Source organism: Microtus oregoni, unplaced genomic scaffold (genome assembly GCF_018167655.1).
Source record: "Microtus oregoni isolate MIOR12 unplaced genomic scaffold, Mior012 000000F_ref0000247, whole genome shotgun sequence".
Classification (NCBI taxonomy): Eukaryota; Metazoa; Chordata; class Mammalia; order Rodentia; family Cricetidae; genus Microtus; species Microtus oregoni.
This window is the reverse complement of record NW_024543059.1, coordinates 32,417,100-32,434,919: the sequence shown is the minus strand read 5'-3', so window position 1 is coordinate 32,434,919 and position 17,820 is coordinate 32,417,100. Positions and strand designations below refer to the sequence as shown.

Sequence of the window (17,820 nt, the reverse complement as noted above, 5' to 3'; positions counted from 1 at the left end):
TTTGTACCCTGTTGTCCCCCTCAGAACTTAGTAAATCCCGACTGCTGCCCCAACCTTGGCTCTGTGTTGGGTCTACTGGGTGGGAGTTGGGAAGAGGGCCAGGAGTAGGTGGAAGCAACAGAGGACAGGGAGTCAACTTCCTGTACCTCCTTGGTCAGGGAACACTGATCGACTCTGTCCCTTGACCATACAGAATTCCACCTAGGGGTCATTCCTGCTCTCGGGTCCATGGGCCTAGTTGTGGTGGCAACACAACAGCTTTTGATCCGGTATCTAGGCTATGTCCTACAGGTTGCTAGGCTCCTCCCATCCCTACGCAGATAACTGTCCTCTTACTTCCGTAAGTCTGAGACCTCCATCTACGTCTACGAGCACGCTGGCTGGCACAGGCAGGATGGGTAAAATGAGAGATAATGGGTAATGTCTGGGATGCTGAACCATGGGCAGACTTCTCTTTGATATAGAACATTGGTCGGGTTTTTGCTTATCTAATTTGAATACATGTGAAAATTACCAACCATTTTCTGAAGGGATAATGATGTCTATTATGGTCCATGAAAGCACCGCAAACATTGAGGAGCCTAGTTGATATGATTACAGCTCACTTTAAAGTTTGTTTATTGCCACTGAAGCTCTTGGACACGTTTCACCCAAATCTGAACACTAGCGGGGAGAGGATATGGAACTGAAACAGTTCAACTGTTAACAATGTTTCTGCTGTTCTAGCTCATGGGAGTGTGGTGGTTTGAAAGAGAATATAGGCTCCTATAGGCTCAATCCCCAGTTGGTGGACAGTTTACGAAGGCTTAGGAGGTGTGACCTGGTTGGAGGAAGTATGTGGTCCCACTCTCTTTCTGCCTTCCCACCTGAGGATGCAGATGTGAGCTATTGGCCACGGCTGCAGCACTTGCTGGCCACCATGCTCCCCACTATGATGGAAATGGACAGCCTCCCAAGAGCCCCAGTTAAATGATTTAAGTTGCTTTGATCATGGTTTCTCCTACAGAATAGAACAGAAACTAAAATAAGAGGTGACGACAGTCCCTGCACTAGCCACCCATGAGAATAAGGCGGCCACCCCAGTAAGCGGGCTGCATTTCCCACAGGCATCCAGCAGCCACCGCGAGCAGTGAGGTTATAACCAGCTCTACGACATGGCTCTGTGGACGCCTACGTGGGGGCAAGAATGGCGACTGAGGGAGCAGAGTAGCTAAGTTCCACTTGCAGGGGAGAGAGAGGCTTGAGGTAAAGAAACGGCCCAAGTGGTGTGCGCCTGCGTGCACGCGCACACGCCCATGCGCGTGCGCACACACACACCAACAAAAACTCTGATTATAATTTTAAAAAGCAACAGCACAAGCAGATATGTCAATTATAAATGCATTCAACATCAAGGCACCCAAATAAAGTCACAGACACAGGACAGTCTGAACAGGAAAGCAGGCCACTAGCTTTACAATTTGAGATGAATTTTCTATCAGACAACCAACCAGACAAGCAGTGTCTTTACTTTTATGGGCAAATGCAAATACTCAACTGGATTACGGTTTCAAAGTTCATCCCATACGGAGCCGAGGAGGTTTGGTTCAGTGGTGAAGCCGGCTTTCTGCTTTTCTAGAGACCCTGACTTGGTTCCCCAGCACACAAGTCAAAGCTGCTCAGAACTGCCTGTAATTCCAGCTTTAAGGGATCTGGGCTCTGTGGGCACTCTCCCCAGACACACACATATACACAAATAAAATAAAAAAATAAGTACATATATGTGATGAAGTTAGCTAGCTGAACAGAGGCGACCCGAGCCAGCTTTCTCTCTGCTCATATCAAAGGGCAAAGCTTAGCCCTACACTGGTGAGAGGATTTTGGAGACAGCTGACAGTGGTAGAGAAAGCTGGTGTCTCCAGCTTCTGAGGATCTCATTAGGGGTGAGTGGTAGGGACTGATTTAAAGAACACAGCCGGATACTAGCAGCAAGTCAGCAAGACTTGCATGGAATTCTCAGAGAGAAGGCCCATTTCAGGAGTCCATTTATGAGGGGAGACTGCTCTGCAGTGGACAATGTCATCACGTGGATGCTCGGGGAGCTAAGTCTGTGAGTTCTACTCTCACAGCGGCATGCACGCCATGGTAGCCTGAGCCCGGTGTCCTTAGATCCTCATCACCTTCTTCATTCTCCAAGAGACCGTTGCTAACAGCCCTGCCGTGCAGTTCCGCAATTCCCTGCCGCTCTCACCCACTCTTTCCCCCTACACTAGCAGTGTTGCTATTATTAGGAAAATTTCCAAACAAACGTAAGAGCAGACCAAATGGTAGAGTACGCTCCTGGGCTCCACATACCCATGACCCAACTTCGCCAAGTATCACAACACACGGCCACTCGTAGGCCATATTGCCACCTTTGGTCTTTCTGCTTAGGAGCAAAGAAGGTGACTGAGATATTGTACACACCAATCTCTTTTATCCTAATTGGAAGAAACAAACACAAAGGCAGTCACTGTGACTGTTTTATAGTCAGTGCGCTGGCTAGGACCAGCACGCAGTAGGTACTCAATAAAACGTTCCATGGCAGAATGAACACGGAGGAATGCATTCCTATCCCGGCTCTTCCTGCCTGGCCTCTGCCCTCTGACTTCCCTTGCTTTGAGGCCATGTAACATGGACATAAGCCTCTTGTCCCTTGTCATGTTCCTTAGCCTCTCAGAGGGAAAGCCAGGCACTCCTTAATAATACTGCTGAAAAGATCTTAGAAACTAGTTCCAAGGTCAGCCAAAAGTTGTGTTATGTGGCAAAGAATATTGAAAGGCATGGCGTGAGTCTGTGTTTCTGTGTGCGCATATGGTTTACTAAAAGAAAACTCTAAAAGATGCATGATACTCACATGCAGCCACGAAACCTACTCAGGTTGTTGTTTGGCTTCTCACACTCGATCACGCCCGTGAACATCAAAGGGTTGAATTCTGAGACCTGAAACAATAGCACACACACACATTTGAGCAGTGGTTCTAGACCTGGAATAATAGCGCACACATTAGAACAGTTGTTCTAGACCTAAATAATAGCGCACACACATTAGAGCAGTGGTTCTAGACCTGGAATAATAGCACACACATTAGAACAGTTGTTCTAGACCTAAATAATAGCACACACATTAGAACAGTTGTTCTAGACCTTAAATAATAGCGCACACAATAGAGCAGTGGTTCTAGACATGAAATAATAGCGCACACATTAGAGCAGTTGTTCTAGACCTTAAATAATAGCGCACACACATTAGAGCAGTGGTTCTAGACCTTAAATAATAGCACACACAATAGAGCAGTTGTTCTAGACCTTAAATAATAGCGCACACATTAGAGCAGTTGTTCTAGACCTAAATAATAGCGCACACATTAGAGCAGTTGTTCTAGACCTTAAATAATAGCGCACACACATTAGAGCAGTTGTTCTAGACCTTAAATAATAGCACACACAATAGAGCAGTGGTTCTAGACATGAAATAATAGCGCACACATTAGAGCAGTTGTTCTAGACCTTAAATAATAGCGCACACATTAGAGCAATGGTTCTAGACATGAAATAATAGCGCACACATTAGAGCAACGGTTCTAGACATGAAATAATAGCGCACACATTAGAGCAACGGTTCTAGACATGAAATAATAGCGCACGCATTAGAGCAACGGTTCTAGACATGAAATAATAGCGCACACATTAGAGCAGTTGTTCTAGACCTAAATAATAGCACACACAATAGAGCAATGGTTCTAAACCTGAAACAATAGTGTGCACACAATAGAGCGATGGTTCTAAACCTGAAATCATAGTGCACACACATTAGAGCTGTGGTTCTAAACCTTTCTAATACTAGGACCCTTTAAGACAGTTCCTCATGTTGTGCTGTTGCCCCAACCATAAAATTATTTTTGTTGCTACTTCATAATTGCAATCTTGCTATTGTTATGAATCTTAATGTAAATATCTGTGTTGTCCAATGGTACTAAGTGATCCCTGTGAAAGGGCTACAGGTTATCCAAGAGATAATGATCCACAGGTTGAGAACTGCTGCATTAGAGAAATCTAGGCTCTAGCCATTCTGATAAAGGCTCCTGTTATCTGTCTCACACTCATGGAGGCGACCCATCATAGATTCTGGCTGAGTCTCTGCAGAATGCCATATACTATACAGAATTCCCAGGACTTAATGAATGCTGTCTCATTTTTATAAAGAACAATAACTAATTGTTTTACCTATGAACAGCAACTAGCAGACTTGTACTGGTTAGTGAGATGAAGTGATTAGTTCAACTGCAAAATTAGAGAATGATGTAATAGCAAAGGAGGCAACAGCTAAGGAAAAGGGATGAAGAGGGTTTCTTGATGCATATCAGCTCCTTTCTATGTCTCCATAGCAATTTTAAAAATCAATTCCTCTTTGAAAAAGGAATTTAGGCTAAAATATCATTTCCTTGAAGTTCTTTAAAGATTCTTCACTGACCTTTGCTGGAAAAAATTTAAATAGCCAAGTGTGAGCCAATAGTTCAGTAATTTCATTGTGATTCTGCTCAAAAGGAAATGACAGTTCACTGGAAAAGAGCTGTCTAGATGGATGTTTAGATGGATGCTAATGGCAACTAGCTTCTCGAAAGAGGTCAGAAGGAAAGGAAGGGACAAGACAATAAAGGAAAAAAAATGGAGTAAGCAAGCCTTAAAGAGCCCAGTAAAACCGAGGAATTTCTCCTTTCTTTTTCTTTTTTTTTTAAACCAGCCTTCTGGTCATGTTCATTGGATTATCTCTGTCAAGTGTCACAAAACAATAAACCGCCAAGCTCTCTTTGCTCTCATCTATCAATCACTGGAAAAACAGGCTGAAACACCATGGAAAAATATAGATACGACTGGCATCCATCCCGGCCGTTCATATTTGTTCGAGACCCAATCTCACCCAACCCTCGCCTGCTCTCTCCCCAGGGCTGCAGCTGTGAGAGCACCTGTTGTCCCTGCTGTCATTATTATTCATTCTATTTGCTTGTGACTTTTCCAGCTGTACCTGAGCTGGTGGGCTCACCCCTGGTAACAGTCTGAAGTCACATCCTTCACACACTGACTTCTGCCGTCCTCCCAATACCACCGTGATGCTCTTGGTTCTGTGTACACAAATACAGCCATAGAGGCGACCACTCAGAAGTCACGTCTTACAGTTCCCCAGTGTGTTCTGTGGGCATGTAGGACAACGCACTGGCAATGCTAGCCACGGTGCGATAGCTAATTTGGAAATACTCAATAATTTATTTATTTTGCAGCGCTGGGGCTCGAACTTCTGACCTTGCTTGCGCTACAAGGCATGGTGCCACTTAGCTCTGCCCTTCAGTCCACGGAATGCCATTTACAGAGGCTTTTCTAAAGTCTCGGAGTCATCATTAGTCTCTGTCCCTGATGGAAATAGCCTTGCATTCCATTTGCAGAGCAGGGCTCTGCTTCAGCGTCCAGCGTTTATTTAAAGCAGTGTGCATGATGTCGAAGCCAGTGGACTGCTTTTTCCATAGCAAACAGTGGCATACGCAGTGTATGAGACGGCCATGGAGGGAGTGGCCTCGGCAAAACACCAGGAAGATTTTTGGCATCCAAGGCAGGTGTGACTTAAAATATTCCATCCCTGTTTATCATTCCTTCTTGCTAAGAAAAATGTAATATGCACAGCTTGGAAACAGTGGGGTGTTCCATCCCTGGGGCCTCATCACTGCATCTGTAATGTTCTGCTCCAGCTGTGTGCCTTGGGAAACATGCATGCCCAGGGCATGGACATTTGACTTCATTCAGAACTGGGGAAGACTTTTAGAACTGGAGGAATCTTCAGAGTGCGTTCCAGGCTGAACTGTATTCTCATGCACAGAATGCAGCTGTTGGGGCCAGAACCTCCAGGAATACAGGATGTGCTTGTGTTTAGAGACAAAACCTTTAGAGAACTAAGCTAAAGAGAGGCCATGAGCACAGGGCTAGCCCAGCAAGGCTGGTGTCCTTATAATCAGAAGCAGATACAATATAGGTGCATGGGATGAGGGTAGGAAGGGTAACCATGAGTCTACAGAGAGGAGATGACCATCCGAGAGCTCGTGGGAGACAGCAAATTGCTGACACCTTCAATGCAGACTTCCATTTTCCAGAACCATGAGGAAATAAGTATCTGTGGTTTCAATCCTCAGTCCATGGCAGCCCCACCAAACCACACCAAGGCCACTTCCAGTTTCTCATTTAAAATCTCTTTCAGAGGGCTGGAGAGATGGCTCAGAGGTTAAGAACATTGCCTGCTCTTCCAAAGGTCCTGAGTTCCATTCCCAGCAACCACATGGTGGCTCACAACCATCTGTAATGAGGTCTGGTGCCTTCCTCTGGCCTGCAGGCATACACACAGATAGAATATTGTATACATAATAAATAAATATTTTTTAAAAAAAACCTCTTTCAGCCTTAGATTGAGCTCAGTGGAAGAGCATCTGCCCAGTAGCCCCTATGAGAATCTGGCAAACCAGTCCAGCCTCTGGAAGACCCTAGCGCACCTGCCTAGACTCTGGGAGACCCTAGTGCACTTGTCCAGCTTCTGTGAGACCCTAACACACCTGCCCAGCCTCTGGGAGACCCTAGCGCACCTGTCCAGCCTCTAGGAGACCCTAGCGCACCTGCCCAGCCTCTGGGAGACCCTAGCACACCTGCCCAGCCTCTGGGAGACCCTAGCACACCTGCCCAGCCTCTGGGAGACCCTAGTGCACCTGCCCAGCCTCTGGGAGACGCTAGTGTGACTGCCCAGCCTCTGAGAGACCCTAGGTACCTATCCAGCCTGCATATGTGAGTATGTAGTTATTTCTGCCTGAATCTACCCTTTTTGCTTTTTGTTTTTAATTAGTTTTGTTTGCTTTCAATTTTCTTCTAGGAACTGAGCCCAAAGCCTTGATTACGCTAAGCACCTGCTCTGTTCTTAGCCACACTCACAGCCAGGAAAAATTAATTTTGAAAGTTCCATCATTTTCCAGCAAGGTCACATAATCACCCCCCCCCAATAACACACATTTGATAACACAAATGTCACGTGTTGTGCTATGTGCTGCACTCTTGCATAACTCTGCTGGTGGAGATTTTTAAGTATATTTCATTTTTAATTACGTGTCTCTATGTGGGTGTTATGCTTAGGAGTACAAGTACCCTCCCATGCCAGAAGAGGGCTTCAGAGCTTTTAGAGCTAGAGTTACAGCCGAATGTAGGTTTTAAGAGCTGGACTTGGGTCTTCAACAAGAGCAGTGCATGCTCTAAATGGTTAAGCTTCCCCTCCAGTCTTCTCAGTTTTGTACACTGCTTAGAATTTGTGGTCCTGAAGTGTGATGACAAAGTTCACAGGGTCCTTGCAGTAACTGAAGCTGCCTTGGCTTATGAGACACCCAGCTTCGGCAGAGATGGCCACTCACTGAACATTGATGCTGCTGTAACATGAGACCATGCTACACCTAATTCAGCAGAAGCTGTGCAGTAGATTCCATGAGACTTCCCTAAAAGAAGGATGCTGCTTGTGATGGAGCCTCACTACCAGAGAAGCAGTGCCTTCTACAAGAGTGATGCTCACGTGTGCAGGCCAGCCTTGCATTGAAGCTGCAGTCTTCCCCAGTTTGGCCGCAAGTTGCCAATATTCTGGGATGAAATGCAGCTGATACAAGGAGAGCTCCCCTACTGCATAGATATTACGTATCTCCCTGGCTGTCTAATGCTCCAAGTGCCTGTTGCTTTTCAGCTAGCTCTGAGGTTTCAGTGTGTAAGAGAACACAGGTGACCTTATTGGTTGGAAAGGAAGAGGTGGTACAGCTGGGAGCCCAGCAGCCCTCCGCTTAAACTTGCAATTCTGCTAGAAACTCCATCAGCCAAGTCACCAAAGTCGGTGATACTCAGGGACACAGAAAGCCCCAAAGCAGGGTGTCCCCTTATACTCCCCCACCTCCCTCCAGGTAGACCAGATGTCTATGCCAATGCCCTGGCCCCTGTTGATCACACAAGGGGACAAACCATCAAGGGCATTACTGCAGGAATTAGTTGAATGAATTCCACTACTCACAGATGCAAATCTGTTGCCAGGCCTGAAGTGGAAATGGCTGGAATGGGTTGGGGGGGGGGGGGGTATCTCAGGTGTTTATCTCAGGCTTCATTCACAAACAGTCAACCAACCACAGACAAGACAGAACTGAATATATACAGAAAAAAACTACACCTGGACAGTCCTTTTCTGCCACTGTCCCCTAACCAATATAAGTTACCTAGAGATGATTTAAAGTATTCAGTAATGTATACTGTGTATATACTACACATCATATCCATTACATATACTACATAAATGTGTGCTATTTCTCACAAGGGACATGAGAGCCTGCAGATTTTTTTTTAACCTCCAGATATGGCTGGGGAATCTTGGAACCAATTCCCACAGACACCAAAGTAAGAAGGCATTTCACCCTTGCCTTAATCAAATTCCTCCCAATTAGTCCATGAAAGCAAAGCAGATTTCCTGCATCTCACAGCAGTAGCAGTGACATCTGAAAGGACATTTCCAGTTCATGGAAGTGTAATGGGCCAGTCTATGGTGTCGGCTGTTGAGGGAGGCGGGGCCAGGCTATGGTGTCAGCTGAAGAGGGAGGCGGAGCCAGTCTGTGCGCTGTCAGCTGCTGAGGGAGGCGGGGCCAGGCTATGGTGTCAGTGGATGAGGGAGGCGGGGCCAGTCTTTGGTATCATCTGCTGAGGGAGGTGGGGCCATGCTATGGTGTCAGCTGCTCAGGGAGGCGGGGCCAGGCTATGGTGTCAGTTGATGAGGGCCAGGCTATGGTGTCAGCTGCTGAAGGAGGCGGGGCCACATAGGTGTGCAATGTGGGCTTCTGTGGCTGCGATGCCTGTTAGGGCTCCTGTCTAATTTCATAGAACAGAGAGTGAAACCTCCTGTCATTGTCTTTTCATGACATTGGCCCTGAGGGGCCTGCGGAAACAACGTGCTGTGAGCAGCACCACATTTGGCTAGCAGAAGGGAAAACCCTTCTATCTGCTGCATCTAGGCCCTATCCTAAAAAACGCCCTCTGTGTCATTTATCACCATTCTCCGAGGCCGAAAGCAACTTCAGGTTCTTCCTCTACCACCAATTGTTTTTTTTTTAAATATTATGTAATTTTATTCAAGTGCTTTGATCAGGAGGTCCTAAATTGCCAACAACTCGAAGTATACATTAGCATTTTCATGGCTCACCTAGATATTGTAAAAATTACGATTGTGCTTTAAGACTTTTAATGTATATGGATAATCCATCTATGTTCCATTTGAGTGTGAGGTAGCTGAGGATTTTAGGAGAGGGATTATGATACTGAGGAACTGACAACTTCGAGTCTAAGTGTAGGAATGGAAGATTGAACAGCATGAACAGCAGTTGCTGAGCCAACTCTCCCACCCTGAATCAAAACTTTACATACTAGAAAGAGAAGAAACATTGCTAACTCTTTTTATGAGGCTATAATTACCTTGATACCCAAACCACACAAAGACATTACTAAGAAAGAGTATTACAGGCCAATTTTACTCATGAACAATATGCAAAAATGCTCAATAAAATACTGGCAAACCAAGTCCAAGAACACATCAGAAAAATCATCCACCATGATCAAGTCGGCTTCATCCCAGAGATGCAGGGATGGTTCAATACATGAAAATGTGTCAATGTAGTCCATCATATAAACAAACATGAAAAAAAACCTCACATGATCATCTCATTAGATGCTGAAGAAGTCTTCGACAAAATACAACTTCCCTTCATGATAAAGGTCTTGGAGACAGCAGGAACACAAGGTAGATACTTAAATATAACAAAGGCAATATACAGCAAGGGAGGTACCAACATCAAACTAAATAGAGAGACATGCAAAGTTGATTCCACTGAAATCAGGAACAAGACAAGGTTGTCCACTCTCTCCAAATCTATTCAATATAGTACTTGAGGTTCTAACTAGAGCAATAAGACAACAAAGAAGATCAAGAGTATAGAAACCAGAAAAGAAGTCAAACTCTCACTATTTGCTGATGATATGATAGTTTACATATGTGACCCCAAAAATTCTATCAGATTCAAAGCATTGCCCACCAAAAATTCAGCAAAATTCTTCACAGACCTCGAAAGAATGGTATTCAACCTCATATGGAAAAGCAAAAAATCCAGGATAGCCAAAACAATCTGTACAATAAAAGAACTTCTGGAGGCATCACAATCCCTGACTTCAAACTACTACAGAGCTATAGTACTGAAAACAGCCTGGTATTGGCATAAAAACAGACAGGAGGACCAATGGAACCAAATTGAAGACCTGGATATCAATCCACACACCTACGAACACCTGATTTTTGACAAAGAAGCAAAAAATATCAAATGGCAAAAAGAAAGCATATTTAACAAATGATGCTGGCATAACGGGATATCAACATGTAAAAGAATCAAAATAGATCCATCTCTATCACCATGCACACAACTCAAGCCCAAATGGATCAAACACCTCAACATAAAGCCAACCACACTGAGGCTCACAGAAGAGAAAGTGGGAAGTATACTTGAACACATTGGCACAGGAGACCACTTCCTAAATATAACCCCAGCAGCACAGACACTGAGAGAAACAATTAATAAATGGGACCTCCTGAAACTGAGAAGCTTCTACCACCAGTCTTAATGCTACCTCTGAACATCAGTCCCCAAGATGTTCACTGCTGGTCCAAGGCCTCTGCCTGGTTCCTGCATTAGTAGGGCCAGGTTAGGCTGATCACAGTATTTTTCTGCCATCTTATAGAAACCAAATTACATTCCAACACAGTGGTGATGCTCTGACCACCTGCCAGGCCCTCACTCATGCCTCAGGGACAGGGATAGCCCTGTGGTCCTTGTCTCCTTGTGGCATTTTCTTAGTCCTTCCTCTGCTAAGTTGTTAGCTTCCCTGATGCTTAGGCTGTTGTCTTTTCAGAAGCCTACGATAGCATCCTATAGACCGTAGGCCTCCTGCTTCACTGGAAAATGCTGAGAAGACCCGTGTCTCCTTCACTAGACCACAGGTCCCGTGAGAAAAGGAACTCTGTATCCTGTGGGCCAGCAGAGAGTGTGGTGTGCAGACATGGTCAAGAGGTAATGCTTGCTTATTCTAGAAAGAGCTCATGTGCCATACACTTCCGCATTCTTCCAAAGCTCTGTCCTGGACTCATGTGGGTCGGGGATAGAACCCCCAAACAGGCTTTGTCTGGCTCTGGGGAAGGTATGACTGCCTAAGAGGCTATGAGCTCTTCCCCAGCATTCCAAATACCAGTCTTTCCTTTTACAAGACCGAGCATGTTTCATCTCACAAAAATGTAAGCTGATTTCTCCACAGCCTCTAATCTTGTTCTGGATCTCTTGACAGTGTGTGATAAGGACTGAACTAATTTAGGCGAGCATTTTAACCCAAATTGATGGAGTAATTACCCCACTCGAGTTCTGCACTTGGAATCCAATCTGTGTTCCACACAAGCCTGGCAGTGCTGTGAGAATTCACAGGAGGCTGGAGCTCCAATACAGATGAGGAATGGACCTTCCCTGCCAGCGTTGTTTTGACAAGTCTAAAGTCTTCAACTTGTTAAGGAAGTCGTCTGTCCGGTCTACTGTGGTACTGTTGGCATGCAGTGGAGATTCAACCCCATTTGTTAAGTAAATACATGTTCAAATGGTATGTATCTTGCTGAGGGTACACTATTTCAAACATATAAGGAAGAAAGTCAGTGATCATTTTCCAATCAGCTTCGTAGATTCAGTGTTTACACTAACAGCTTATGCCCAGACGCAACTATTAAACAGGCCCCATTTAAATTCAAGGTACAACAGTTTTTTGGGATTGTGCTATTTAACATCCTTGAACACACTCACTGGCAGGGCAGTCTCACAAAGCTGGCAGGTAACCCGGTATGTGACAGTTCTGTGTGTGTCTCACCATTTCCTGACATCACTGTTTCCAGGGCAACAGAACAGAGACTATGAGAACAGCTCAGGACACCCATGGACTTTCTTCAGGAACAACTTCACAGGTGTCTGTACCATAGATGGCTTCCACGAAGCCCCACACTCCTGATAGGTCTTGGGGAAGGCATTTTGGGCTATTGCACTGCTCTCTTCCGACTGCAAATCTTCTTGTCATACACCCAAGCATTAGAGACTAAAGGGACATTTCTCTGAGAGTAGAAAGCCAGCTCTCCCCTCCCTAATTCTGTTCCGAGTATGTAAGAGCCTTTTCCTCTTAGCTCCCCCCAGCTTTTCATCCTTTGTTCGCTGGCCCCCTGTCTGCTTCATTTAGATGGTGGCAGAACTCAAAAGGCTCCGAGTGCTGTGCTCGAGCCTGGATTCTCAAAAATCAAAGCCTTTCTTTTCCTCTTGACCACAAATAATTCTTGCTGCTTTAGCGGGCCGGTCGTCGGCCGAACCCCGCATCGCCTCTTATCAAACGTGTTTAAGTACATGGAAGACTGATTGTGCATTTAGATAGCAAGTAATGAACGCTGCTTCACAAGGCACTGAGACGAGGGCTGTTCTCTAAGGGAGCTGACTTGAAAGAGCCTGGACTTATTCCAGCATGGTGCTCCACAGAACGTGTGCTGCAGCGGCGCCGCTGAGTTAATCGCGCAGCCAGGGCCCAAGTCCAGGCTCCACTCCGGTGTCTGCCTCACCGCCATCGACTGCTTTGTGCCCTTTCCATCACTAACAGTGGGAGGGAGGACATGAGCAAAGTCAGGCTGAGCGCTGTGTCTCGGAGACCCCTGAGCGCACACAGCCTGGTGAGAGGAAAGGCAGTCCTGCTGGGAGGGGCCTGTTAAACACCCACGGTTTTGGTTTAGTTTTCTTTCTTATAAGACCATGAAGAACTGTACCCCAGAGGAGAGTGAATTGAAAGTAAGATTTCCAGCACAGTGTCAGTGACAGGTAACTAGGGGTAGAAAGCAACGGAAGCCTCAGGTTTACTTTTAAGAAAGCAATAGGAAGACATTTTTCTCACATAATTTGCGGGGGAAATTAGCATGAGGGATACAAAGAGAAGGTCAGCTAAGGCATTCTTATTCTAATCTGGAGAATGATTGCATGACTAAATGGCAGCTGGAATGTGACATTCTAAGCCACAACCAGACAGCTCCTCCATCAGATTCAAAAAACAAATTAGCACCGCAGGCCTGGGCAATGCAGAATGCTGAAGTCACACATCCCTAAGACCAACTTTAACAAAAGGTGACTAAGTATCAAGCCAGGACCCACAAAACGCAGAGACTCAAGAGATCTGAGGTCCGGGCTTTCCAGGGCCCTTTTTCCTTAGTGATCTCCAACTTCTGAAAGTAGAGAATAAAAACCCGGGTAAGAATAGTGGAACGCTTGCTATAGCCTGGGGGGGGGGGGGGGCACGCTTACTTTTGCTGTCATTGTAACAAACAGCCACAGACTGAGCCCCAGAAAACAACACAAATCCAGCACCCTGCTGTTCTCCAAGCTGAAGAGAAGGTATGGGCTCTAAGGGAACGGAGTCTCCAGTAGATAATCCGTTCCACATTTGCCCAGCTTCAAGAAGCCAGCATCCCTGACTTCTGGCCTCCACCCAGCTTCAAAATCAACACTGAGAAGACTGAACCTTTTTTATGTGGTGTCATTTTGACAGCGTGTGGCTACACTGTGCTCACAGGGACAATCTCTGTGTCTTGGAAGAAGTTGACTAACCATTTAATCTCATTTTCAAGCTCAATTTTCCCTGCCATTAACTCAGAATATTAAAAGGTTCAGAGGATTGGGACGTGGACATCTTTGAGAACCCCTATTCTGCCTAAATCTATAAAGAGAAGGCCCCGATGAACAGCCATGGTTTTGATGAGGTCATAAAGAACTACAGCCCAGAGAAAGGGGATCTGAACGAAAGATTCTCAGCACAAAGACTGCATCCCAGGTCCCTTAGAGTATTGAGTTAATTTAGTGCAAATTGCCACACAAATAAGAGTCAACTGAAAGACCAGAAAAATCTCAAAACTGAAATCGGATTAGTATAATTCTACATAGAGCACCCAGAGAGAGCCGAGTCCCTTCTCTCTGTAGATACATAAACACGCACACACATATGTACATATGTACGTGTATTATCAAAGTCCTCAAATTATTATAGAAATCAAGCTTCCAAGAAGAGCTCAGAGGCACAAAGTTAAGAGTACAGAAAAGTAGAGACGTCAACACACCCACACCCACACACAAACACACACACACGCATGTACACACAGTCAGTGAAAGCTGGGATAGAAACAGGAACACGACACTTTCAAATAACCTTTGCTATGTTCATGCAGCCAATGATAAAAATGAAACTTTGGAGGTGCCAGCAGCGAAAGTGGGGCCACGCCGTTTGAGAGTCACCAAATTCCAATTTAAAACTTAGGAAGCATTCATTAGATTTGAGAAATATAAAAGTCATGAACAATAAGGCTCATCAGAGAAATTCATGTCGACCAAAGCATGGGAGGGGGCCGACAGGCTGGGAAGTGAGGGCAATGTGTAAGGAAGCTGGGGAGTGGAGAAAAATCACACATGTGCAAGTGAGTGCCTTAAGCGGAAGATGAGGTACGATGATCATAAGGCATGGAAGATTCAACCTTAAATCAAGATAAATGGACGGAAACCATTCCCAGGCACGTGATGCCAGAACGCTGAGAGCTGGTCAGGTTTGCAGCTCGTGACTGTGCTACCAAGACACAGCGTTTACGACAGAAGAAGCCGTCAAAACCAGGAACAGCATTTTGAGTCTCTGTCTTGAACTAGTCATAAAACAACAAAATCCTGAAAACTAAAGAAAATAAACCAAACAACCAGAAAAGGAGACAAGGCTGGGGAGATGACTCGGAGGGCAAAGGCACTTGCAGCAAAAGCCTGGAAACCTGAGTTCCAACTCTGGAGCCGACAGAAAGGTGGAAAAAGAAAAAACGGTTCCAATAAGTCATCCTCTGATCTCTACATGTGTTGTGACATACTACACAAATGCTATGACATACTACACACTTGCTATGACACATAATGATAGTAACAGTAACACACAAAAATACAACAGATTTCAGAAAGATTGCTACTGAGGGTTAAGACTAAAAAGTACAAAATAAAGGCATTCAAAGAGAAGGAAAATCCATCTTCTATGGGAGAGCTAAGACAATGAAAATGAACCCAACAACAAATGGTAACTGTGGGCCACTAGGGTGTCATCTTGAGTGGACTGGTCATGTTGCCTCGAGGGCTTCCATGCAGATAAGATCACAGTGAATAAATACCTGTGCTCAGAGAGAAGGGAAAGATAGAAGGAAGTAGAGAAATCTTACACTGTCTGGGAGAGTACAAAAAATAAATCCACACGAAGACAGCCAAGGACGAGCACGGTAATCTGCAGCGTCAGCACGAAAATGGCAACAGCAGAACACCTGAAGGAACAATGATAAAGCGTTCGGGCCAAAGAAGGGAAGCTAGATCAAGCAGGACAAACGAAAGGTGCACACTCCACTCCACGTGCAAAACAAACGAAGAAACAAACAAACCGAAAACCTATCAGTAATAAGTAATTGCAGAGGTGGCTCAGTGGTTGAGAGCACTTGCTGCTCTTTTAGGGGACCCAGGCTCAGCTCCCAGCACCTCCTTGGCAGATGGCACACATCAATAGTGCCAGAGGATCTGATGCCCTCTTCTGGCCTGGTGAGGGCACCCCGCAAATATAAATCATGTTTCAATCTTAAACAATATCATTAATTAGTTTTAAAATAGTCAAATTAAGATATTTTCATGCACATGTAAAGATTGTCAGACTGAAATTTGTTTTAAGAACCCAATAATATGTTTTTTTAAATAAAAAACATCAAAAACATACAGATACCAGAAAACAAGGTGAAAGGCATAGATAGGTAGGTAGATAGATACATAAATGGATAGAAGATAGATAGATAGATAGATAGATAGATAGATGATAGATAGATAGCTGACACAGGGTAACGGAGAGAAAGTCAGTGTATCTGCACCAATATCAGACACTATTTAGAATCGAAAGGTATTTCCATGTTTAACACACAGTATGTATCTGAAATGGCAACAGCTCAGTTTGTTAGGACGATAAAGTTCTAGATTTACATAAAATAAAGAAATCATACACCCTCAGTGTTACACACAAAGGAAAGCAAAGGGCAGTGTAAACGAGTCCACTAAAACCAGCTCTGACTCAGATGGTTTCACCGGCGAAGTCAACAAGGAGTGTGGAGGAACCACACTCCTTCCAACAAGAACAAAGACTTCGTAAAGATGACACCTGCTTGCACCCTCTCCATAGAAAGTGACATTAGGGTTTGTGGTGCTGTGAGGAGACACCCTAACCATGACAACTACTCTAAAGGAAAACATGTACTTGTGGTGGCTTGCTTACAGTTGAGAGGTTCGGGCTATCCCTCATCATGGTACAGGCAGACACGGTGCTGGAGGGGTAACAGAATTCTACAGCTTGTGCAGGCAACAGGAAGTGGTCCGTCTTACTGGACGTGGCTTCTGCATATATGAGACCTCAAAGATCACCTCCACAGTGCCACACTTCCTCCAACAAGAGCATACCTATTTCAGCAAGGCCACACCTCTTGATAGTGCCACTCCCTTTGGGGGCCATCTTCTTTCAAACCACCATACATGCATTTCTAACTATTGAAAATAAATCCTTCATGTGGACACACTGAACCCAGCTCAAATATAAAGATATAAATATAGATATATTATTTTATCTATTTCCATATATATTATATGCATACTACTATAATATACATTATATATTAATCTAGGAAAGAGACCCATTCCAGGAGTTCAGTGTCAATTTAGCAAGAGCTGAATCAGTATCGTTTCATTGACATGGTAGAGAAATCCTGAGCATCTCAGCTGAAGCAGAAAATGTAGAAATTGAAGGATACAGTTCAACTCCAACTCATGCTATCTGTTATCAGAATAAGAACAAACGGCTTATTATCTTGTAAAAATATTCACCAGCAGGCCAATCCAATCTCAATGTCACGGTACAAAGCTCGGTTTCCCTTTGAAAGTTGCGCTTCAGATTTTCAGCTTTAACACGGGACAACATACCCTCACAGCTGCCATGATCTTCACTTTCAGAACAATCTTCAGTGTTGACACACTCAACAATTTATTTAAAACTAAGCCTCCGATGACTTAGTTCAACCACGAGATAATGTGAGATTCTGAGCACATTTGAGCTCGGCCAAGGTCAGCCATGATGTCCCGAGGGTTAGGTTATTATGCAGCCTAGACTTAAGATATGTTTCACTTACAGCAAGCCTATTAGAACATAGCCCCATCAAAAGTTGGGAAGCATCCACATTTTTGTCTGACATTTGGCATCTCGGTATCTAGGGTCAGCCTGCCTCCTGCCACTAACCCTGTTAGCAGACACCCGTGCCATAAGTTTCAAGATTCCCCGCTCCTGACGGAAGATGCTCTTCCTGAAGAATCTGCCTTTAAATGCACTCGGCCAGACTGCTCAGAGTTGTCTATGCACCAGAAATAAGCAATCTGGAAAGAAAACAGAGAAAAGGTATCCGATTTAAAATAGCATTGAAAGAGTGATATCACTGAGAATAAGTTGACTCAAGGGAGTGAAGTGGTTGAATACTGAAGTCCATGAAGACCAGTGGAAGAAAGGACAGAAGTCACATGTAAATGAAAACAGCCTGCTTTTCTGGGCAGCATGACTTAAGAC

General features: G+C 44.7%; 1 protein-coding gene across 2 annotated transcripts in view; it reads right to left on the bottom strand.

The window, feature by feature from the left end:
- The window catches only part of Atp10a (ATPase phospholipid transporting 10A (putative)), a 160,887-nt gene that overhangs the window by 44,079 nt on the left and 98,988 nt on the right, over positions 1-17,820 (bottom strand). For both annotated transcript variants that reach the window (XR_005974984.1, XM_041659830.1), the window contains exon 3: positions 2,876-2,961. Coding sequence is in view for 1 of the 2 variants with exons in the window: in XM_041659830.1 (XP_041515764.1) it covers positions 2,876-2,961 (86 nt within the window). In the remaining variant the exon portion in view is untranslated. The remainder of the gene's footprint in view (positions 1-2,875; positions 2,962-17,820) is intronic.